Source organism: Cynocephalus volans, chromosome 3 (assembly GCF_027409185.1).
Source record: "Cynocephalus volans isolate mCynVol1 chromosome 3, mCynVol1.pri, whole genome shotgun sequence".
Classification (NCBI taxonomy): Eukaryota; Metazoa; Chordata; class Mammalia; order Dermoptera; family Cynocephalidae; genus Cynocephalus; species Cynocephalus volans.
The window spans coordinates 52,430,487-52,455,929 of NC_084462.1; the positions used below are offsets into that span (position 1 = coordinate 52,430,487).

At 38.0% G+C, this 25,443-nt stretch overlaps 1 protein-coding gene across 7 annotated transcripts in view; it reads left to right on the forward strand.

Annotated features, from left to right (window-relative positions):
• AKAP13 (A-kinase anchoring protein 13) overlaps nt 1–25,443 on the forward strand; it is a 337,825-nt gene that overhangs the window by 288,542 nt on the left and 23,840 nt on the right. For 4 of the 7 annotated variants that reach the window (XM_063091725.1, XM_063091731.1, XM_063091730.1 and 1 more), the window contains 9 exons: nt 10,866–10,933; nt 12,969–13,035; nt 16,526–16,661; nt 18,040–18,152; nt 18,763–18,915; nt 19,489–19,739; nt 22,182–22,307; nt 22,424–22,541; nt 23,415–23,663. In XM_063091725.1, coding sequence (XP_062947795.1) covers nt 10,866–10,933; nt 12,969–13,035; nt 16,526–16,661; nt 18,040–18,152; nt 18,763–18,915; nt 19,489–19,739; nt 22,182–22,307; nt 22,424–22,541; nt 23,415–23,663 — 1,281 coding nt within the window. The remainder of the gene's footprint in view (nt 1–10,865; nt 10,934–12,968; nt 13,036–16,525; nt 16,662–18,039; nt 18,153–18,762; nt 18,916–19,488; nt 19,740–22,181; nt 22,308–22,423; nt 22,542–23,414; nt 23,664–25,443) is intronic. The other 3 variants (XM_063091729.1, XM_063091732.1, XM_063091728.1) reach the window with 2 other exon arrangements.

The following is a 25,443-nucleotide window of genomic DNA, read 5'->3' on the forward strand; positions in this document are numbered from 1 at the left end:
CTAGGACACCAGTTGAATGTTCACTGTTTAGTTTTTTAGCCACTGGGCATAGTTAGCTTCTCAGTACTGGGATAACTTGGTTGCCTAAAGCAGTAGTCACCAAGCACTTTTTAGCTTGTTTATTTATCATTAAGACATTATTAGCATACTCACACAGGATATATATTTTTAACGTAAGTCATATGAGTCCTACTGTGCTTACAAAGAGTTCATTCTAAGAATAAGAGAAGTTTCAGATTTGCCATTTTTTTGTTTTCTGACTTAGTTACTAGTATGATTATTATTGCCTTTGATTCATGGCTTCTTTGAAGGAATTAGTAAAACTCTTTCTCATTTTGTTTTAGTTGAAACCAGGTAATATAATCCATAAGCCCACTTAATTTGGGCACTTATGTATTTCCATTCATCACAATATACTGAATGTAAAAAATGTGGAAAGGTGCCACTATTACATATCCTTGCCCACCCCCCAAGTGAGAACACCCTTCCTCCCACCAGAATCCGCTAGTATCATAAAGTGAAGCCATCTAACAAAGACTGGGTGAGGCACCAGTATATCAATCTATATATTAGCTGCATTTCTCTTTTAAGTTAAAAAGTCAATTTAGATAACAGCTGTAAAATTTCCCTTCTGTATTCCAAGGGATCATTTTGCACATCTCCCCTGTAAAGTGTCTGTTCTTCATTTGGGGAGTACTGACCTCAGAAAAACAAGAAGTGTATATTGGCAGTATGAAATTGATAATTCAAGGAACTTCATCAGTAAAGCAAACTGGACACCTGCTTTTTGTTATAAAACATAAAAATGCTGGATAAAATAATTTTTTAAAAAATAAATGCTCAGCTGAACCTGCCAAAAGGAAAATGCTTGAGGAAACTCAAAATCAGAGCTGTAAATAGCATCCCCTCAATTGAGGAGAGGACAGGTGGGCTCAGGATACATAGTGGGAACTGGAACTGATACCCTTAAATAAAACAATTGCTTTAAACACTGTAACATACATGATGAAGGACCTACAAAAATTCCACCCACTGGCTTTCAGAAGCAGCAAGGAAACTTGTAATCTTCCCAGGACCCTGAGTGAGAACGGGCATCACGCATGAATCTGGGGTCCAAATTTACACCATTCATATGTGCTGGAACCCCAAGCTAAGAAGTTTTCACAAGAGGTTTAGTGAAATCCCAGTTTAGGAATGATGAGACCTTGAGGAACCCTGGCTGAAGCAAATACAGAATAGGGTCACTTTGATAAGACAGTATACCCAGAGTCCACCACAGAACGGAAGAAAAAGTCCTGTGAAGCTGAGCTCACCATATAAAATACAGAGGCACCACATAAGGAAGTAAGCCACCATGAAGATGAGTTAGGAGATACACAGGCAAGATAAGAGGTTGAAAATTACTAAAAGGTTAAAGCAAATAGCATCCATAATGGAAGAACAGGACATAACTAAGCAGTAGATTCGAAAAATAACCAAATGAAACTTGAAGAATAGAAATAGTGAAGGGTCTTCATGGAGATTTTTCAAATATTTCAGCGTTCTGCATCGTCAGCATATTTTTCAGATCTATATTTGTTTATGAAGGAGGAAAATGGCTTCCACTCTGTTGTCTGCTTTGATTTTAAAGGGAGAGCTGGGTCAGTAGTCTATGAAACCTTGATTACTTCACACTGTATTTATTTTTTACTTTTAACTATCAATAAACACTTGAGTCCCTGATCTTAAGTGAAGTCATTTAGCAAAGGTCATTTGCCTGAATTCCACAAGCTTCTGTGTTTGATATTGTGATTCATTCAAAAGCAGTTAGTCAACAAATATTTATTCAGTACTGATACGTGCCAGGCACCTTTCTTGAGTTGTTTACACAGTGGCTTATAAAAAGAGTTCTTTAAATGTAATCTTTGGTACTTACTCATTGTAACATTATTCGTAATGTAGAAAAACTGAAAGTAACCTAACTATTCCTTAATAAAATGTAGGGTCAATACTAAAAAGAATACTGTAGGTCAAGGGTTGCCAAACTTATTCTGAGTGTGACTAATAGTATGTCAGACCTTGTAGCCTATTAGGTCTTTGTCATGACTGCTTGACTTTGCCTTCGAAGCATGAAAGCAATCACAGACAATACATAAAAAATGAACATGGCTGTGTTCCAGTGCAAGTTTATTTACAAAAATAGTCTATGGGCTGAATTTGGCCCACAGACCGTGGTTTGCCAACTCCTGGATTAGATCTACAGATACACACAAGCTCTCCAAGATATTTTGATATGTTGAAAAGGCAATAAATAGAACAGCATGTATAGCCTGATCCCAATTTATGGAAGACAAGTTAATAGTAATTCTTTCTACAGATATACAAAAATATCTGAAAGGATATACACCAAACAGTTAATAATCCAAAGAAAGAGAACTTAGGAGAGGAGAGGTTGAAGGGGACTTGTTATTTTATACTTTTGTGGTGATTGAATTTTTTAAGAATGTACTTATATACTATTTGTATGAGTGCAAACAAAATGTAAATATTTGGACCACTGATCGTTTCAAAGGTTTGTCAGCTGGTCTCTGACCAGCAAAATGTGTTGGTATTTAATTCACGAACTTAACGGACAAAGCAAAATTAGTACTGGAAAAAAAGTCAGATTGTCATTAACAATGATAACACCAGCTTGAATAAGAAGTAGTATAGTTGACCTCCCAACTCTCAGTTCTGAATTGTAGTGTGAAATATTATCAGGAGGTTTAGAAGTGAAAGTTATAGAAAATCTCTTTGAAGACCCCAAGAATCTTTTCCTTGTGCTATAGAGAACAATATGTTTAAGAACCATTGGTTGGTTTGTAGTTACAGTGAATGGATGTGTCTTTCCATGACTAGCTTCAGACAACTTTGCAATTTTAAGTTCAGGTTGGAAGAAGTTGTATAATATATGTCGATGTATATTTAGTCTTGTATTGCCATTGGTTTGTGTATGTACATGATTTCTAGGTTAAAATATTGAACTTTGCTCTCTTTGTATCAAGTCTTAGTCTACCTTAGACTACAGTGACTCAGTTAAACCTGCTACTGGCATTGAATTGATTTGTCAGATAAGAGAATGCATGTCTTTTTACCACAGGCATCCTAAGCCTATTTTTGTTTTCTTGGTATCTCTTCTCCTTAAACATAATAGAAGTTCTCATTTGCTGGACTCCCTAGGTCATAAAGCATACGTAAGCGAGAGCACCATGGATTGTTGGACTGCTTATGCTGTCGGTGTTGTATGTGCTAAAACCCCCCCAGAGAGGGGAGATCTGGGATACCACTTTGAAACTTCCATTGCCCAGGGATACCAGAGCAACCCATGGGGAATCACTTGTGTAATGTCTGGTACCGATTAGAAAAAACTACATAAAAGGGGTTTGAGACCTAGAGTCTTAAATTCTCAGCTACACGTCTGTATAGTAATTAAATAGTTTAATAGTTAGGATGTTGGTTTTCAAGATGTCTGGTGTTCACAAGTTCCACAGACTTTTGAATTTATATATATTTAAAACTAATTTTAAACTTGCATAGAAAACATACATTCTTAAAGGTGTCATTATGAAATTTTAACATCAACATTAACTTTGACTATCAGCCTACCTATTCATATATATTTTTCCTTTTATTTGTAATTAATTGATTACAGATTGCAAGGCAAGCCATTAAGAAGAAAAGTGCTAATATTTGTACTCATCTAGGTCAATGAACCTGTTCTCTATATTAGGTACTCAAAACTAAATACAAAATAAATTAGATCCGGAGGTAGATATGTGAATTGCAAGTATCCCTATGTACCTCTGATTTCACGTGTTTGGGTCTGTTAAAACAGCTTCATTGTTCTCACTGACCGACTTTAAAAGTAAATATTAAAATTGTAATTCAAAATAAATCTGTACTAAACATTTTAACATATTTGATGGCATGCAGTATAACAATATTTTATTTCATTTAAGACTTTCTAAAAGAAAATCAGTGAAATAGTGGATTGGCTACTGGTTTTATGCTAATAGTGCTTATAATAAGTGGAATGGGACTTTTTTGGTTGAACCTGTATATTTTAATATTAAGTTACCCAAGGAATCTGCTTCTTCTGGAAGCACATTATTTCACGAAGTCACGTGTGTCAACACTAGAGTTTTTTCTATTTGCAATGTCTGTCTGAGAGAGGAGTATCATAATGTCCTTTGCCAGTGGTTCTTTGATTTGTGGTATTAGCTTGATGTAGTCAAATGTCAGAGTTCATCTTAGTTCTTCCTGCTTGGCAAAAACAAGGAGAAAGTTAACATTTTTGAAGTTTAAACTGAAAAGAATCAAGAATGAATATGTTTTGTAATGATGAATATGCCAACTATCCTGATTTGATCATCATGTATTGTACACAGATATTGATAATCAACTCTGTACCTCACACATATGTATAATCAATTATGTTTCCACAAAAAATAAAATTAAAAAATAAACTGAAAAGAATCAGACAGCAAAAGGGAACAGTTTAATTACCCTAATATGTACCTAAGATTCAAAAATAAATTTTTAATTTACATACCACCTCTCACAGCATTGGAGCCCAATGGTTTACCTACAGCTTTCTACCCTGCTCCAGAGTAGTGTTAAAATAGTCTCAACATTTGGTGGTGGTATTAAGGTTTGTGTATGGCAGTGTAAATCCTGGCTCATAAGAACAAGTGGGGGGTGGGGGAGGGAATCAAGGCTTGAAAGCAAAGGAACAGTGCGTAGTCATCTTCCCAAAGGAACAAAAGTAATTGGCTGATTCTCCCTGGCTTCCTGAAGAACAGAGCCGGCAGTGCATGTTTGTATGTATTAAGCCTCATCTGTTATCTTGGCAGGAAGTGGAAAATCTGAGTAATTTGGGGATTCAGAATCTTTTGTCACTTCCCTCCATCCCTTCTCGTGTTCAGGATCTTCCCAGGAGTCTCAGGATATATAGCTCCTCTGCAGTTGGTCATTTACCTCCTAGGAAACCATCGTACTCTTGGAAGAAAGTAGCTTCCCTTTTTGGATGAACATAACCCTGTTTTGCTGACCCTTGGATGGAGCTTTACACCTCAGGCTGTTGCTCAGTCAGGTTTTGACCTGTGGTTTAGAAAGATCAGCCATATAGTCCATCATGATGATATGTTATGATGGCTTATATTGCTTGCTCCTGTCTTCCAGATGTCTTTAGCCACTTTAATATATTCATCTTCATGCAAACACTAAGATTTAACAGGATGAAGTGCTTTAGAACAAATCATCTCTGACTCCACCTGATTATACCTGGACCAGTCTGAGATAATAAGTGTGAAAACTGAGTCCCTTATGTGGACTCATGTGGATATGCTCATGATCACAGACACTAGAAATAGCAAGCAGCAAAGCATCCATATAGTTCCCTTGCAGTCTACTCTTGGGTTTAAAAAAAAAAGGTGAAAGCAAAGCCTCTGGGCAGCCCTATTTCAAAGTAATTTAGGAGAAACCTGATTTTTTCCTCAACCAAAACTCTATTCCTGCTTTAGGGTTAGGGGACTTTAATGGAAGAAAAGAGAGGAGTATGTTTCCATATCTGACTTCTTTATTATGTAAAGCTGTCCTTGAATTATTATTAGTTTATTATGTAAAGCTGTTCTTTTCAGCTGCCACAAATAATTTGATCTTTAGAAAGCTTGGTGGAGTCCTTCAGAATAAGGAATTTGTTATGTTCAGGTTTTTGGATCTTGCCAGTGGTTCAGTTTTGTTTGCTTTAAACAGATGTAAAATGAATTGAGGTTATTGTTAATTTATTTTCTGTTGTGTTAGCAGCTTCTGAGTACTTTTGTGGTAGGTTGTTTCCCTTAACTAAAAAAATAAACAAGTAGAGGAGCTGCAATCTAAGTAGAAACATAAGAATTTAGAATATGTATAATGGTTGGATTTTGCTTTGGATTTTATCAGGAAAAGAAGATCTCTAGATAGATAGTTGTCCGGTGTTTAGAGTTCATTGCTTGTATGAGATAGTAAAATACATGAAAGGAAGCTTGTTATTTAGGGAAAAGGAAGGTGAAAGAGGAGCCTATAAGCAATAACGTCAGTTCGTATTCAAGCAGAACACTTTCATTTTGTTCCATTTTGTTTACCAGTGTTCTTATGAAAACTGCTGTTAGGAGCACTTCAGTTAAGGTGATTTGACTCTTTTTTTTGTGGCTTTCCTCTTGTATTGTACATCAGCACTGTGGTTATTACACTAGCTACTAAGAACATCTCACATGCCTTTTGCATATGAGCACTCAGTGCAGACCAGGCAATGTCTCACATTCCCTAAAGATTTTAAACAAGTTGCAGAAAGAATTTTGGAGCACATTCTTGGTAATTACTCATAGTTAAGTCTTTTTTTGTTTTCTTGGTTAGGTTTGAAATGACAGGAGGAAGTTGCACATTTCTTTCCTTAAAGGTAATTCTTCAACCTGTATCCTTGGGAAGGATCAGATCATTTTCCCTGGGTAGATTTGGTTCCTCAGATCTGTTCCTAGTGGGCAGAACAATCAGAACTCTTCATAATATTCCCTAATGATGATCAGTGGACTGATGTATCGGAAGACCCCTTTCTTCAGAGCTCAGCTACATAAAATTCTGCTCACGAAGGTGAATCTTTACTTTAGTAGGCAGTCTTTTAATATTCTGTAATTTCAGTTCAGTTTGGCATGGCCACTCCTCATATCCTTCTATAAAGCTGATTTCCTTAAGCTAGTCTCCTTAATGATTTGTTTTCTTTTCCTTCTGCTAGAAGAGAAAGAATGTATAGTGTATGACGGTTCACCAAACATCTGTGGTGGTTGGTAGCAGGGGTTTAGAAAAAATGCAGCAACACATAGATGATAGTTCCCAGTCACGTGGGTTTTGCTTCATTTTGTTTTGTTTGATGCCTCCTTGCAGCAAAAAAGAAGTTGAAGCTGTTTGCTTTTAAGTTCAGAGAAATCTAATTAGGGGTCCGCTCTGTTCCCATAAACCATTGTGCTGAGACCTTTTTGAAGAATTTTGAAAAATGAAAGCATATTGCTTACTGTTATTAGGAAATCTTTTAAATAAATAAATAAAAGGTCAGATAATTCTTCTTTGATCTTCCTAATAACATGGTATGGTTTGTGACAGAGAGTTTGAAAATGTATTAGATTTGTCTTCGATTCTTTCTTGTGTTCTTGGTAATTATCTGTTTTCCAAAACAGAGAATAAGGTTTTAATATCATGACTTTGGCTGATGTCAGTGGGCCTGAAGTTTCTAAATCACCCAAGCACAACACTAAAACCATTGCTGCCTACTGAGTCCAGGACAACTTGGTGTGTGTAACAAGTTGAGTGTTTTTCAAGTAGGTACTTCAGCATTTTAAACAGATGTCCATGCAAACTATTTATCACTGAGACTCGTGACTATAACACAGAGCATATTAAAATTTCAGCTGGGTTGTGGGTTTGGGGTCATGTCTTAGTTAATTGAAAAAGTAAATTTATTGTGGAAAGTTCTTTACTAGAAGCACATTTTAAGTGTAACTTCTGCTTATATAATTCATCAGTTAGAATTATCTTTTAAATCTCAAATACTGGCTTGAGAAACTGAATATTTCCGAAGTCTATTTAAAAGTGATATAGTGCCACTCCCTTGAAAATTGCCATTGCTTAATTCTCTGTAGGGTGTTGGAACTGGTTGAGAAGAAAGGAACCAGGGAGAGGACAACTTGGAAACAAGTTCTGTCCATAATGTACTAGTCAGTCACTTTTGCAGATCATAGTTAGTGGCAAGCTGTCAAGCAAATCTACCACCTCCTGTATTGCCCACAGATGCCTAAAATATTATAGATTTTCAATAAAGCAAAGGAAAAAAATGAACTTTTGTAACTGCAATATAAGACAATAAAGTCTAATTGAAAATTGTTTTTAATTTATCACAAATGTGATAAATTGATTTTTTTTAAAAGGATAGAAAATGTTTATAAGGAAATCCAGTGAACTTTGAAGGATATTAGAGTTTAATACACTTTTTTTCATTTTGAAAAATATTAGTACAAACTAATATACATGGATAATTTAACAAGCACCCATGTACCCATCACTGAAAATGAAAAAAAATAGTAACATTTTATCATATTCCTTTGGATTATTTCTCATTTTTTAAGAAATCATTATAGTTAAAGTTGAATTCCCCTATTCTGCCTCATTTTTCCTCCTTCCTCCCCAAGGACAAGCACTATCTTGAATTCAGTGTATATGTAGTCCATGTTTTATAATTTCATCTCTTTAATTTTTTTGTTTTTAGTTTACATAAGTGGTACCATATGGTACATCTAATTTTGTAATTTGCTTTATTCTCCTCAACATTGCATTTTGGGGATTCAGCATGTTGAAACACATACATCTACTGATCATTGACTGTTAACTTTATTTTATATGAATGTATCAAATCTTTTCCACTGCTTAGTCATTTGGGTTATTTCCATCCGATTTCTGTGTATTACGAGCAGTGCTACAAGGGACATCCTTATGTGCGTGTGAGTCACTCAGCTTTATTCCAAGAAAGGCTAATTCATAAAGTGGACACATTTTCAATTTTATTAGATGTTGCTAAATTATCTCCAAAGTGGGTATATCAGTTTCTGGCTCCATCAGCAGATGATGAAAGTTTCTGCATCACCATATCCTCACCTGTACCTAGAATTGGCAGACATACTTTGGCCAGTCTGGTCAGATGTGAAATGGTTTTTCTTTGTTGTCTTAGTTTGCATTTCTCTGATTTCTAGAGACTGAGCACCATTTTATGTTGTTAGTGAGTTGCCAGTTTATAGTCTTTGTGTAGTTTTTCTGGTGAGTTGTTTGTCTTGTTTTTATTGTTTTATGAGGAGCTTTAAATATTCCAATGATACTCTTATGTGCACTAGTGCTACATTTCACTTCAGAATATGTGGCTTTCCTTGTCCTTGACATGGATTCACTAGTTTTTAAATACATGTTTTAAAGGATATTTTATTTAAGTAGAATGGAGTGGATGAGAGGTTCTCCTAAAGGGAAATAGGCAAAACCCTGAGAGAGGGGAAGAAGGAATGGGATTAAAGAGGTGTATAAGAGACTTTGGCAGAGCAGGGGTTTGTGAAAGAGAAAAACAAGGGGGAGGGGAGCTGTGGGAAAGAACTGATGGATCATCTAGGCCCTGGGACAACACAGCTCTCTAGTTGCAAGCATCTGTAAGGGGGACAACAGATGGAGACGCCACTTACCCTGAGTAAGGATAGTGGTGAGGGCAGGCAGAAACACATTTTGTCTTACTAGAAAGTGAGTAAAGGAGTTTGCCTCAGCTACTTTATTATGCTTCTTGCTTGTGGGTCCAGCAGCCTGGAGCTCACCTGCCTACCTTTACAGAATCACAGATAGAGGGACTTGAGGGAAAAATGTAGTCCCTCCATCCATTTTGTAGATGAGGAAACTGAGGTCTACAGAGTAGGGACTTGTACTGGGGTCACACTAACCAGCGGAGCCAGGACCTAAGTCAAATTTAGTTTGACAGCTGTCCTTCCTGTTTTCCTTTTAGTGTTAATAAGTTGATGTTTCACATACTGTAATCAAGGTTGTGTCAGGGTACTTGGCTTTTAGATAAAATAGACATAGGGTCTACAGATGAACATGAAAATAAGTGCCATGAGCCAGGCACTGTGCTGAAGAGACTTAATTGAAGATTCAGCAATTGATGAGTGGTCTTTGCCCCAGAAGAGTACTCAGTAGAGGAGTTATCCCTGAGATAATACGTGGTGACTGGTGGTGGTAAGGGAGAGACCTATAAAGCAAGGGGTAAAGGAGTAACTATTGTGGAAAGAATGGAAAAGGCCCTTTCGGGGGTTGGGATTCTGGCAGTCTCCTTTCTGTTATCTTTCCCTTTCCATCAACATTCCACACACCACCACCCCCATCCATATGCATGAGCTAAAGGAGTATCTTGGCCCGTAATTTGTGAGCTGACATAGACAGAACCTGTGGTGCTTCCTGAACTGGCCTGTGAAACACTGCCTGGTGAATGGTATCTGTGTGAACCCTTCCTAGGAGCGTCTTTCCTTATCAGGTGTCCCCACTGATGAATCCTTTGTCTCTACTTCACCTCTGGCCTCCTGGCACGGTTCTATTTTACTACTCTGTACAGCAGTAAGAGTCAGTGATGACCCTTGTGAGACACAAAGGACTGGGTTTTTACATGAGTGGATCTTGTAGCCACGGGAGTGAGAAATAAGAGTTGAGATAAAATTGTGTCCTTGGCAAATTGTGGTCTCTGCTTTATCTTTCAAGAAGCCTCCCACCTTCTTTTGACTCAGGGTTCCCAGCGGTGCTTTGGGTTGTTCTAATGACCTTTCTTGTGTGGCTCTTGTCTCAGAGAGTGGGTTGTGAAAAAATTAGGGTCTTAAAAGATCCCCAGTAGAAGGACAGAAGCAGGTAGACTTTCAGATTCTCATACTCTCTGCTTTCATATGGCCTTACAAATTTTACAACCCCTGTGAGGGGCTTTATTTATGTATTTATTTAGGAATCAAATTTACATATTGATGGCAGATACTTTCACTTATAGTTTTGGTAGTCTCAGCTTCCTTCTGAAAAGTTCCAGACTTCTAGTTTTTGTTAATCAGAAATCACATCTGTTCTTGTTTCCCCTCCTCCAAATAACATCACATGCCTGCTTCCTAGAAGAGGACTGCAGTCTGTAATTTCAGTCAGAGTCACATTCTTACATGTGAGTGACTTCACTTGGAAATCCATAGGCTGCTTGTAACAGTGGTGAAAAGTCAGAATCTAGGATCTGTTTTATCAATGTGACCTTGGGTTTTGGTTTTTTTCAGATTGCAGTGCTTTTGTCCACAAAGGCTGCAGAGAAAGTCTGGCCTCCTGTGCAAAGGTCAAAATGAAGGTAAGCCATTTCTGGCTAAAAGAATGCTTAAAATAAAAAGGGCTTAAACCAATAAAATCCTCAGGAGTTGGGACAGTTGAGGTTATGGTGGGTTTCATTTATTTTAATCATTTGGGTACCAACTTTGAAACCAAAGTAACGAAAAAATAATTTTTCTTTAAAGTGAATAATTCTCTTGATTAACACACTCAGGAATTTGAGACTTTTGGAAAAGAAAATGTTTTCATAACTTCTACATGTTAAATATACTTTTCTCTGTGATTTTAATATTTTTGTGTTGCTGTTAAAGTGATTTACTTCTTAACCATGTCTGTAGACCTACTCTGCTGTTCACACACTTGACTTCCTAATTCAGGACCATGACGGAAGCAGGCTTTGCTATGCTGATGGGCTGGGGGTGCTATGGTTAGACCCAGTCTGTCTGGTAGCACTTTTCCACAGGTAAATGTAGGTGGCTCTGATCACATGATACAAGAATAAGAAATGCCAGCTGTATGATGGGAGCTGCTCTGAGCATGCATGCTATGCAGTAATGGAAATTGCTTTCCAGTGGCCCTTAAAACAAGAGTATGAGTTTGGGGGCGTACCCCTTAGGTAGCATGTGTGGTTTTCAGTATTCTAGTCACCCATAAACATCTGTTCATTTCTTATCAGAAGAGTACTCTCCAGCTACATCTACACAGATGCTCAACGGGCTGTGTGCTTCATCAGTAACCATACACATGTATCTAGTTCAGTGGCCTCAATTTTGAGTGTGTATCAGAATCATCTTGAGGGCTTATTAAAAGGCAGTTTACTGGGCCCCACTCCCAGAGTTTCAGATTCTGGGGTGGAACCCAGGAATTTGCATTTCTAAAAAGTTCCTAGGTGATGCTGATGGTCCAAGGACCTCACTTCAAGAAGACTCAACTAGTGTCACGATGGCAAACTTCTGTATTTTGCCATCTTACTTAGCCCATTGACATATATTTTGTTTAGTTCATTGAGTATTTTTTTGAGTTCGTGCATTTTTAAAATTGTATGGTCTGTACCCTTCCCCCACTAGACTGTAAGCTCCAAAACTTGCCAGCCAGTCTAAGGCAGGAATATTTGATCCATTAATAGAGCCTGAGCACCTAGAATGGTGTCTGGCTTATAGGTCCTTAAGTGTTGGAGGTTGGATGGCAGGTGATTATCAACTGGACATGAGTGGCTGCAGCCTCCTTTAGACAAGGTGAGCAACTTCCAGATTGCCTCTCCCCCCGTCCCCGCCCCAACTTGCTTCTGTCATTTGTTACCTGCCTGACCCTATAGTCATTTGAGTTTGTGATCTCTGATAAGACTTATTACTATTGTGAATGCATTGGGTTCTGTAGAACGATCATGATACAGATAACAGCATCTCTCATGTTAGAGAATATAACCTATAAGGGGGAATTCCATTTTAAATTGGAAGTAACTTATTTTTTCTAATGATTTATCTCAGATTAATTGCTTTAATCTATAAATTCTCAAAGTATTATTGTTACATTCTACAACAAAGGTCTTAATCAAAATGAGCATTTTTACCTAAGAATGTAGCACCTTATAAATGCTTCTCACTGGAGAAATAGAAATCAGAAAGGCACAGGTACTGTTCTTAAGGAACCAGCAGTCTAGTTAGGAAGATGGACAGACAGATGATTATAAGTGAGAAAAAAGATATGCGGAGGTCTTCACAGGGCTTTAAAGGGATACTAGTGACTGGAGAGGAGAATGGATGGCTTTATCAAGGAGGTGATTCTAAAATAGTCTTGTTGTGGAAGAATACCATGCCTGTGACGGTGAGGAAAGCATTCCAGACAGCAAAAACACTGTGCAGCATCAGAGTCCTTGGCAGGTTCAGAGAATGGCAAGTGGGGGTGACCATGGCTGGGACACAGTGTGCTGAGGGCCAGTACAAGGGACAGAGCAGGGAAGAAACCAGACCACGCTCTTCCTATCCTGTGATTCTCAAAACTTGCCAGAGGGGAAATTATCAATGCAGTCTTCATGAATTTATTCTCTTTTTCTTTAGCAGCCCAAAGGGGTTCTCCAGGCGCATGACACGTCATCACTGCCCACGGTCATCATGAGAAGCAAGTGTAAGTAGCTCAGCCCACCTCTCTGAACTTCCTTTCTGACTTTCTAGTTCTGGACTTTAAAATACTGTTGAAATGTTCATTTTTATTCTTCATCAAGATTTGAGTACCTCTTTTGTGGTGAGTTACAGAAAGCTACTGTTTTATCCTGCAGATTTGTTAACCAACATTATACTGTCAAATCCTCTTTGAAGGTTCCTAGAACACTGTATATTAGCTTAAAAGGCAGCACCTTAGCCATGTGTGTTTAAGCAAGTGGCCCCTGTGCATCTCAATTTTGATTTTAATGCTTCACAGTTGTGTGAATGAAATGAGATCTTGCTTATTAAACTTCTTTATAAACTGAAGTTATATAAATGGTTCGTATTTTTCTTGAAGGACAACAAGTGGTACACAAAATTGAGTAAATCACACTCCTGTTCACATCAGACTGTCTTCACCAGTCTGTGCAAGGCTCCACTTTGGTTTTACTTAATATTTTTTCCTTTTCATACTCCATTCCCTATCTGATTCCTACTGTAGTGTGTTTAACGTATGTCCTTCTAATCTCCCGCATCGTTAGGCATGTGTATATTTTTGGAAAAAATCTGGTATTGTTTTGTGTATTGGATTTAAATTAGATAATGATATGACTTATGCTTATACGAGGGAACTTCAGAAATTTGTGGAAAAATGGAATTAAAAGACAGTACAAATCTTTTCATGAACTTTTTGAAAACCCCTCATATATTCTGCTTATTTTTTTCACTCAGTATCATTTTGAGATTTACGCGTGCTATTATTGTAAGCTATTATTCAGACTTCTGCATGATATTCTTTTATAAGCATATATCACGTTTAATTATCAGTTCCCACAAAGATAGGATATTTAGGTTGCCTCCAACTGCTACCATACATAGCGCAATAGTGAATATCTTTTTAGTTGACTTCATGGCAACCTATGTGAGACTTTCCCAAGGCAGTTTTTCAAAGTGTAGTTTCCAGATCAATTAGAAGAGCATTGTCTTGAGCCCTACCCAGACCTACAGGTCATAAACTCCAAGGTGGAGCCTAGTGATCTGTGTTCTAATAGGTCCTCCAGGCAATTCTGATGCCCACTCAAGCTTGAGAACTACGGCCTTATGCCTAATGTCTTTATATATACTTCCAGATAGCTCCAGAATGGTTGTACTACTCTCTACTCCCATAGAAGAGTGTGAATTCCCTTTAGACATAGTAAATCAGGTTATTTTCCAATTTTACACATAGATGACCAGAAGAGATTTGCTAAACTGACACCCACTTCAATGTGTGATCCTACCCATTGCACACACATTTTACAAGTCTAATATTCCTTAAACTTTTTTTCTGACATTATCCCTTGTTTCAGAAGCCTGTTTTCTTTCACATCAGGTAAAATAACATCTATTTTTAAAAAATACCTGTTATGTGCCAGGTTCTTTATGTGTATTACTTCTGACCCCCACAAATATTCTTACTTCTCTTTTACCTTTCTGAGGCAACATAGTGGTTAAGAGTACAGACTGTGGATTCAAATTGTATAGGTTTGAGTCCCAGCACGACCCCTTAATAGCTATGTATCCTTGGACATTATAAACCTTCCTGTGCCCCATTCTCCTCCTTTGTAGAAGAGGGATGATAATAGTATGATAGGATGGTAGTCAGTTTAAATGAGATTGATTATACCTATAAAGTACTTAGTAGTAGATACTCCTTAAGTGTTCACTTTTGCTGCTGTCACTATCACCGTCACCATCATCACCACTACCACAGATGAGAAAACTGAGGCTCAAAGATATTAACTTACCTGCGTGGAATATGGATTGGTTTCAAATAAGGAAAAACTGTTCTTTTCATCCTCCTATGCTGCCTTTTAGATACAAGTTGTTCTTTATAACTTTTAGGGCTCTGAATAGCATGACTTCATTCTGCTTCTCCAGCCTTCTCACTGATCACTCTATACATTCACTACTTGCTTCCTTCTCTATTTTTTTTCTCCTTTTCACATTACTACATTTTTTTTTTTTGCCTTCATAACAATTTCATCAAAATGTCTTCTCTTTTCCTTCTGACCTATCGACATCCTTACCTTTCTTCAAGAAATAGTGTTCCTTCCTCCATTAGATTTTACCTGCCCATTGACCTCCCTTCTGAAACCCTTAGGACACGCTCCATGTTCTAACATTCTCTTTCCTACCAGTTGCTCTTACTCTGTAGGGGCAGGGCCCATGTCTCATACTCCCTGTGTACTTCCTAAGCAGGGGTCTGGTAGTGTCTTAGTGTATCATGTTTCTGGTGTTTCATTGTATCATCTTCTTCTAAATAGATAATAATTATGTTAATGCTCTTTAAGTCAAAAACATCCTGAAATACTGTGAAGTCGTAACAGCCACCCCAGTCTTATTTCCTTCTGCTCTTAACACCCCTGGGAGTAGACGGATAATACAGCTCATGTCTAGATCAGGAGGTCAGTTACCAAGAAGAAATAATTTGTTACCCAGGTGTCAGTGTGACCACTTTAGCAAGTGAGAGCTCTAGTTTTTTCTTTGGTCATGTTAAGAAGAAATATACAGTATTAGAACAAATTAGCTATGTGACATTAAACAAGTGTTATATTTTCCCCACCCATAAATTAAAGGAATTGGTCAAAATCTGTACTCTCAAGCAATGAGCAGAAGAATCATTTGAGGAGCCTGTAAAATATATAGACTCTCAGGTCCTACCCCAAAGGACAAGGAGGATTGGGAATTTCATATCTAATAAGCACTTCAGATGTTTTATGGTGGGTGGTTTCAAAGAACACCGGTCTCAGTTATCTCTAAGGTTCCTTAAAATTCTTTCAATCTTATTTTATTAATAATTAGTTTGAATTTTTAAATATATAATATTCACGTGATTCTTTATCCCCATTTTATTTATCTTCCCAGAGTTCCCTTATTAAAGTAAAGCAAATATCAACTTGGATTATTAATTTTTCTTTCTTTTTTTTTAAAGCATGAAAGATAGTTTAAGTACTTTGTTCTGTACCTTGATTTTTTTCCTCCCCTTAATGTCTTGGAGATCTGTGTCAGTCCATAGAGAGCACCCTCATTTTCTTAAAGCTGTGTAGTAATCCAGTATATGAAGTACCATAACTTATTAAACAGTCTTCAAAATTTTGATACTCATTTGTATCATTTGCTTTTACCCAGAATGTTGCATTGAATAACTTTGGACATAGATCATTTCAAACAAATACAAGTATATCTTGTAGGATAAACATTCTAAAAGTGGAATTACTAAACCAAAGAATATAGGCATTTACAATTTCTATCGTTATTGCCAAACTGTCCACCGTAGAGGGGTTTTTTTTTTTTTTTCTGTTTTTTTAAAATAGAGGTTTTGTACCAATTTACACTCCCATGGCATCTTGCTTCTACTTGGTGTTTGTCAGAGTCAGTACTAGGTGGGCATAATTAGGTGGTGCTTCAGAGTGTTCTCTCTTCCTTTGCAGCCTCACAGCCCAAGGAACGCCCTCGATCCGCAGTCCTCCTGGCTGAAGAAACCACTGCCATCCCCATGTTTGCGAATAGACGGTCCCAGCAGAGTGTCGCACTCTCCAAAAGTGTCTCCATACAGAACATTACTGGGTAAGTGGAGATTTAAAGGTAGCACAGTTGACATCTAGATGACAAGAGCATAATAATCACCTTGTTTGACAAAAAGATTCTTCTTTTGGAAATAAAGTAATGGGTTTGGTGCGCAATTGGGTGATACAGGTGAGGAGAATGGGGTCATGTGTGATGCTCTGTCATGACTGCCACTCGTAACAAGGATCTCTTTAATAACAGCTTTATTGGGCTGGGTTGCTTTTAGGCTTTTGTGTATGATCAGCCCCACTTGTGAAGAACTGGAGTTGTAAAAAGATGATTTTTTAGATGAAAATAAGAATCATTATAGGAAAAATAATGACTTTATTCTGATTTTTTGGTTGCAACGACTTACATTTTCACATGTCACACTTTTCTATTATTCAGATGAACCTGGTTGTTTTCTTTTTTAAATACATTTTCTATCCTTGCCTTGTAACTCTTAAGTCAGTTTAATAGAGGTGAATTATGGGCCAGTTATTACTGTTAGGTTCCACTCATTTGCACTGAGTTCCTTTTGTGGTCCTCTGCAAAAGTTGGTGTGGCCACTGACTGTTCAGGCCTCGGCTGTCAGGTGGTTTGCACAGGGCTGATTATGATGATGTTGACTGTTTTTGGTAAGGTGCCTGCCTTCCCATCAATAAGCCATCTCAAATGTAGCACTCAAAACATTTCTTGCATGCCTCTTAAGGATGTAGAATTTCCTTTTGTCTCTTTTTCCTTATCTCTGTGCTAGCTAATATTTCCTCCTCTTTAAAAAAAAAGGTTTCAGGTATTTCTGTTTTATTTTGTTTGTCTTTGTATTTTCATTATCTTCAAAAGCCTTCCTTTCGAAGCTGTAACGTTATCAAAGTTTGTTTGCATTGTGACTTGGAAAAGTTGGCCTTTAAATAAGTTGGCCTAGAAATTTTAAGTTTTAAATAACACTTGTTTTTGTGTCATACAACAAACATTTATTGCATGCCTATTAAGCTAGCTAGTGAGTTGGAGTTGAGAAAGGTCTATAGAATATAGTTTATTATACATGCTCACCCTGTATTTGTTTAGGGAACAGGAAAAAAAAGTGTAGTGGTTAGGCAGTAAGTTTTAAACAGAAGTTTCTCGTGTACACTTGGTTGAGGGAAGAAAATTCTCCTTGCTGTTTGTCATTTAAAAAAAAAGGCCCAAAATGTTTGAGTTGCAATGATACTAAATGCTTCCAAACTTCATTAATAGTTAGTGTAGCATGTTGCTGTATACCTGGTGTAAGTAATTTATCTTCAGACATTGTGGTACTTACAGGCAGCCGTCATTTTAGGATTTTTCAGGTACTGATTTAAGAATGCAACCACAGCTTATCAGAATTTATATGACAGTATGTATTTCTTTTTGTCCTCAGAGTTGGCAATGATGAGAACATGTCAAACACCTGGAAATTCCTGTCTCATTCCACAGACTCACTAAATAAAATCTGCAAGGTCAATGAGTCAACAGAATCACTTACTGATGAAGGTAAGAGGACGTTATGGTCTATATTTTATGCCTCTATAGATAGACACTGTGTGTGCCATTACCTAGAATACAAGTGATAATGGGATAATAATGCCTGCCTCTTCCTTATCCTAACCATGAAGATTCTCTGAAGTTTTAAGTGCTTCATAATGAATTGGTAATCAAAGTTATCCGATTATGAGCTGTCCACTCAAGAATGTCTTTGATTTTAATATGAGCGTACTCCAGTACATAAGCTGTTTCTTACCCTAGACTTGTGTACACATTCAGTTCTAGCTCTGGCACAATTGTGAGCCTGTTCTCATAAACACGTAAAGTTACCAGGATCCTTCCAATTCCTGCTTCACATAGGAATCATGTCTTAATCATGTTTGATTTATGTGATGTTTACCACTCTTAACCAAAGTCTTGAATATAAAGGGTCACTCCCAAACAGGACATTGATTCTTTCTAGTTCCTGTACCAGAATATGCTCTTTGTGTATATCCCCTGTATTATTGCAGTGTATTTGTGTCTTATGAAATCAACTATCACCCTGAGAAAAGTCCAGCATAGGCTTTTTAGAGGTCACAAACCCAAGATTCTGATATTGACTTTTTGATATTTTGAGGAGTAGGTACAGACATGAATGAAGGACAACTAATGGGAGACTTTGAGATTGATTCCAAACAGCTAGAAGCAGAGTCCTGGAGTCGGATAGTGGACGGCAAGTTTCTGAAACAACAGAAGAAAGATGTGGTCAAACAGCAAGAAGTGATTTATGGTGAGATTCTTCATTTTGCCCTGCTTATATCTGGTTTGCATCATCTGGCATTTTTGAGTATGTGGCATCTTAAAGTTTTTCTTCAAAAAAACTTGGAGGCACAGAGACATGGTCTTGTTTGTATCTTTTTCTGCCTTTTGCCCCACTCTGTTTCTTTTAATTCTATTGACCATTTTCTTTATATGAATGCTTATTTATACAGCAGTCCTAAAAAGAGATTTCTTATGAAAATAGTTTCATTCCTCAGCTACACTAGAAATTAGACTAAAGCACAAGCCATTTCTAAGAACTATGAATACAGTCCGTTATGAGAGGTGCTGAATCCAGTGAAGACCTCATTGGAAATCACTATTTAATATTGATAGAAGCCATTATACCTATTATCAGAAAATAGTGTTAGATCATGGAAAAATAGAGCAATAAGATGAGGACACTTTTGGAGACAAGACAGCTCTTGACCCAGTTTTAAAGTTTAAGCTGGGCTCCAAATTAGCCTTATGACTACAGCAGATGATCTTTGAAGGAGAATCCTTGTAAAGAGTGTTTCTGACCCTTGATCTTTGTCTTCTCTAGAGTTGATGCAGACGGAGTTACATCACATCCGCACACTCAAGATCATGAATGATGTGTACAGCCGGGGGATGATGACGGATCTGCTCTTTGAGCAGCAGATGGTGGATAAGCTGTTCCCCTGTTTGGATGAGCTAATCAGTATCCATAGCCAGTTCTTTCAGAGGATCCTGGAGCGGAAGAAGGAGTCTTTGGTGGACAAAACTGACAAGAACTTTCTCATTAAGAGGATAGGGGATGTGCTTGTAAATCAGGTGCGCAATGAGAAAGATCTCGGGTTCTCACATAAAGAGGGAAAAAAGTGAAGCTTTGGGGTTCAGTAACCATGCATTCATGTCTTGGCTCCAGACATCTCTTGGCTGAGAGCAGTAGGGTTTCTTTCCTAATGCTGTTTTACACACTTAAAGGGAGTGTTATCTATAAAGTACCTAACATATATGGCAGCTATGTAGTAAAAGTTTTTCTTCCTCAGAGTATATACCTTCCTCAGAAACAGTATAGTTTAAGAAATCTAAAAATATCTGTTGGACATCTTCAACTTTCCCCAGTGCCACAAATCAAAAGGATCTCATTAATCTAAAACTCAGCTAAAACATAGAAAATTGAATAGGAGACTATCTGTAAAATACTTCCTAAAATATATATTGTTGTTGATAATTTTCATTAAGATGTGATATGGTTTCAATCCCACTCCAAACAAATTCAGCTAAAAATTATTTGATACTTTCAGATGTGTTTGTCATAGACAGCTATTATGTTTCTTTTAAAAATATTTTTCTTGGAAAAAAACGTTATTGGTGCAACCACAGCAGACAGAAGGACATACATGCACATCTGACCAGATCTTTTCCCCCCACCAAATCTCTACTTCTCTGAAGAAGCAGAGGCTTAATTGCCAGAACATTTGTCTGAGAATTGGATTTTGTTCTTTCCTTGTTTTCTTAAGCCCACACCCCTCACTGCATCAGTTTATCAGCACATTCATTTATTCTTCAAGTATTTACTGAGCATCGACTAAATGCCAGGTGGAACTACAAAGGTGAATATGGCCTGGGCCTCTGCCTCAGGAGACTCCTATTCTCGGAGTACAGATAGGCATATTGTAACATAAATACAAATGCAGTGTGGAAAGTGCTTGAACGCAGTGATCTGCAATAGATAGTCAGGGCCCAACAGTGAGACCTGCAAATGAGGACCTCTCCTCACCAAACATTCCCTCTCTCAGAAGTTTTCCATTTCTCTTTCTGCCTCTCCCCTCTGCCTTCAGACCTGCACAGGTACCTCATCTAACCTTGACTTATATTATCATTTGTAGCTCCTTATATATGTGCACATCCCTAGTAAGATCTGTGATGGTAGGATTCAAATCTTAGTGCCATGGTGTCCATTTGTTGTTTCTGTTTGCCAGTGCTAGGATCAGCCTTTTAGGGCACTACTTTATGGCATGAGCAGATACCTTACGATCTCTGTGCCTCAGCTTCTCCATTGGTAAATGGCGAGAGGAAAAGCTATCCTGAGTAGCTTTTATTTAAGTTTTTTGGCAAGGATCAATCTGTTTCTAAGCATTGATTTCCATGCTTAGCATGTATCATATGGACCACATGCAGAAACTCATTGATGTACCCCAACGTGAACATAACTTCAGATAAACCATTGAGATTGCACACATTTGGGAATGATTTAAGAGCCATGCAGAACTGTTGGACTGCTGGCCTGAAGTGAGTAGGATAAACAGATCCTGAGATAATGATGGCTGTTTCTGATGTCTGTCTAACTTACCAAGGTCAAAATTTTAAGACTGAATATCTCATGAAAAACTTCCAGCAAGTCTCCTTGTTTTATTACTATCTTTATGACAAATGGAAGTTAAGAACACATTTTGCATTTCTTAGGTGCACAATAATAGATATCTGTAATTTTTTGGTTTGTTTAGTATATATAACAACTTTATTAAGGTATAATTCAACACCATTCAGTCCACCCATTTAAACTGTACAATTAAATGGTTTTCAGTGTATTCATGGTTGCACAACCATCACCACAGTCAATTTTAGAACATTTTTATCACCCCAAAAAGAAATCCCACACTCATTTATGGTCAATCTTCATTTCCCCCACACATATCAAACCACCCCAGTCCTAGGCAGGCACTAATATACTTTTCTGTCTCTGTGGATTTGCCTATTCTGGATAAATTTTTTGTATAAATTGAATAGAACAATATATAGTCTTTCGTGAATGTGTTTTTTCACTTAGCATAATGCCTTCAAGGTTCATCTAAATTGTAGCATGTAGGGGTACTTTATTCCTTTTTATGGGTAAATAGTATTTCATTATATGGATGTACCATATTTTATTTATCTGTTTATCCACTGATGGGTGTTTGGGTTATTTCCATTTGGAGCTATTATGAATAATGCTACTTTGAACATTTGTGTACAAGTTTTTGTGTGGACATAAGTTTTTAGTTCTCTTGGGTATACATCTGCGAGTGGAATTGCTAGGTCATATGGCAACTATGTGTAACTTTTTGAGGAACTGCCAGACTGTTTTCCAAAGCTACTGTACCATTTTAATCTTTTGGGAAAATTTATGAGGAAGCATTCTTATTTTACAGATAGACTGGACACTTTTTACAAAATGTTAATATGACTTTAGTATCCTGAGTTATGGCATAACTTCTTTTCTCTTTGCAGTTCTCAGGTGAGAATGCAGAACGCTTAAAAAAGACATATGGCAAGTTTTGTGGGCAGCACAATCAGTCTGTAAACTACTTCAAAGACCTTTATACCAAGGATAAGCGTTTCCAAGCCTTCGTAAAGGTATTGATGTGAAACATGAAAATCCCCATCATTGTGAATAGCAATGCATCTCTGTCAGTTTTAGCTAAAGCCACCTTCTTCTTATGGTTCCTAACAATTTATTTACTCCTTTGCAGAAGAAGATGAGCAGTTCAGTCGTAAGGAGGCTTGGAATCCCAGAGTGCATACTGCTTGTAACCCAGCGGATCACCAAGTACCCAGTTTTATTCCAAAGAATATTGCAGTGTACCAAAGGTGAGTGTCCTTTTTAACTCAGTCCTGTGTGCCAGTGGACTGTTTTCTTTGTGTCTGTTAGCACTAGAGACCCTGTAGAAGAGCTGTTTCATGCTCTAGTAGGTCTATAAGAAATCCTGTTTTATCTTGAAAAGTTTTCTTGAGTGAAAACTTAGAATGTTATGTCAACAGACGTAGGGTGTATGATAGCAAAAAGGAAAAGGACTACTTATTGATTCCATCCAGAGTTCATTGACCTGAACAACTTATTTCTCTTATCACTAGACTGGGAGATGATTCCTACCAGTTCTTCCCATAAGTGCTACAGTGGCTGCTCTGTGTATCATTTAATCGGTACAGTCAGCCCTCTGTAGCTGTGGTTTCACATTTGTGGATTCAACCAAATGCAGATCAAAGTTATTCCAAAAAAAAAAAAGCCAAAAAACAATATAACAATACAAATAAAAAAGCAGTATTGTATAACAACTATTTATATAGCATTTACATTATATTAGGAATTGTAAATAGTCTAGAGATTTAAAGTATATGAGAGGATGTGTATAGGTTGTATGCAAATACTGTGCCTTACTTTACCTTATACTTTATATAAGGAACTTGGGCATATTCTCATATAAGGGATTTTCATATCCTTGGGGGGTCCTGGAACCACGGGATGACTGTATTTGCTGGTTTCTCCTTCTTGGCTAATCCTGTCCTAGGCAATAACATTAAAGATTACAAGGCAGAATCTGTACATTAAAGATTAGAGAAAACAAAAACATAAATAAAAAACCATGGAGGGAAAATGATGGTGTGGGGCAAAGAGGCAGGATTCCCTCCCCTTCTCCATTTTCTGAAAGGAGCTGTTAAAAACAGTTATTCTTTCTTTCTAAGACAATGAAGTGGAGCAGGAAGATCTAGCTCAGTCCTTGAGCCTGGTGAAGGATGTGATTGGAGCTGTAGACAGCAAAGTGGCAAGTTATGAAAAGAAAGTGCGTCTCAATGAGATTTACATGAGGACAGACAGCAAGTCGATCATGAGGATGAAGAGTGGTCAGATGTTTGCCAAGGAGGATTTGAAACGGAAGAAGCTTGTGAGGGATGGGAGTGTGTTTCTGAAGAGCGCAGCAGGAAGGTTAAAAGGTAAGGTTTGGCTCAGTTTTGTCCGAGTATAAGTATACATCTGAGGAGAACAGGCAAAATCCAAGTGCTTTTGTGGGAAATTCACCACCAGTTTTTTTCCTAGAGAGCCCATATCCAAACATCACCCAGGAGCAACAATCATTTAATTCTTACTCTTATATTAGAAATATTAGAAAAGGACCAGCTTGAGATAGCTCACAAAATCATATGAAGTGGAAAGGAAATGATGCAGTCAGGGAAAAAGGGAATAAGAGTTTTAAAAACAAAGCAAAAGGTAAGATGAATACAAATATGCAAACTGTTAAGGAAGGCGTGTTCTCTGAGAGATGGGCAGCCAATTTGAGATTGGGGATCTATGGCAAACAGTGGCAAGGCAGGAGACACAATGACACAGTTCAGTGTCTGTGAGATTAAACACATGTCGTTTGTTCACAAGAGATGTTAGAGGAATTTACAGCTATTGTTTTCATCAAACCTATAGTATATGGGCCTGTATCTGAGCTCTGACTTCACCAATAGCCTTGGGTACACCCTCCTTCTCTCTGGCCTCAGTGAGCTGAGGACAAGAAGCAGGGGTGTGGCCAGGGTTGTGGGCCCCACCGTCGTGGAACCAAGTTGGAGGAAATCTGTGCTTCTTTCATCTCTGAGGTGTAGGTAATGATGTAGGTAACTATGTCAGAGAATACCCAGGAGTCTTTAACTACAATAGTAAAGAAGTCCCAGGCAATCAGCTGGTTTCAACATGAATGAAGCTGGACACCCTTTTTGGAATCTGGGATCAAAATGAAGAGAATCAGAAAGAGGTAGTTGCTGTACACTGTGATGAGTGCTGGGATAGAAGAGAAGGGGTGAGGAATTGCAGTGGAGTTAGGTGTTGAAGGATGAAAGCAGATGGGGAGACAGTGTTCCTGGCAGTAGGAAGAGGAAGTGTGGAAGCATGGAGCTGAAAGGGGGGGCACACACGGGGCTCTGGGACGAAGAGTGTGGGAGACATGCCAGAAGAAACTGTGGGAGCCAGTGTGATGGGGTGCATACTCGAGACTGAGAGGTTGACAGTTGATGCTGTTGATGGGGGTGCGGTAAAGAATGGTTTCAAAATGGAACTGGCCGGTTAGCTCACTTGGATAGAGCCAAACGCAGTGCTGATAAAACTAGGCACCAGGGTCAAGAGTTTGGGTCCCCAAACCAGCCAGCTACAAACAAACAAAAATTAGAATGGAGCGTTTAAGGCAGGAAAGAGATAAATTAGATGGTATTCAGTGTAACAACTCGGGGCTGTTTAGAGTGCAGCAGGAATGAGGGAGAGAGAGTGGTGGCAAAGAAATCAGGAGACTGTCACAGTGCTTTAGGGAAGAGCTTATCTGGGTCTACGTTGCAGAAGGAGGCATGAAAAAGAAGGGCAGCAGAATTTCAGAGAAAAGAACTGTTCCTTCCTGCCACCAACCAGCTGTGTATTTCACTGCTCTGTGATGAACTTGAACTTGAAGTAAGGCTACTTCCTTTCAGCCCTAATATTCTGTGATGTCCTGAGAGCCCTAGCCCAGGACTTTCCACAGTGCCTCTTTGCAACTGTCTTTTAAGTGGGCTGGTAATTCAAAAATACCTACCTTCTTTTGGAAGGACCTGAATTTCCTAGAGCTGCTGCTGCCTGGAGCCAGCATTGTATTCCTTCCTTTACACAGCAGTTTATTTATTCATTCTCAAAGTAAAAACTAACAGATTTCAGCTGTAGGAATAAAGTTATGGTCAAGCCAATGGCGGAACGATAGGTTTTCTGGCC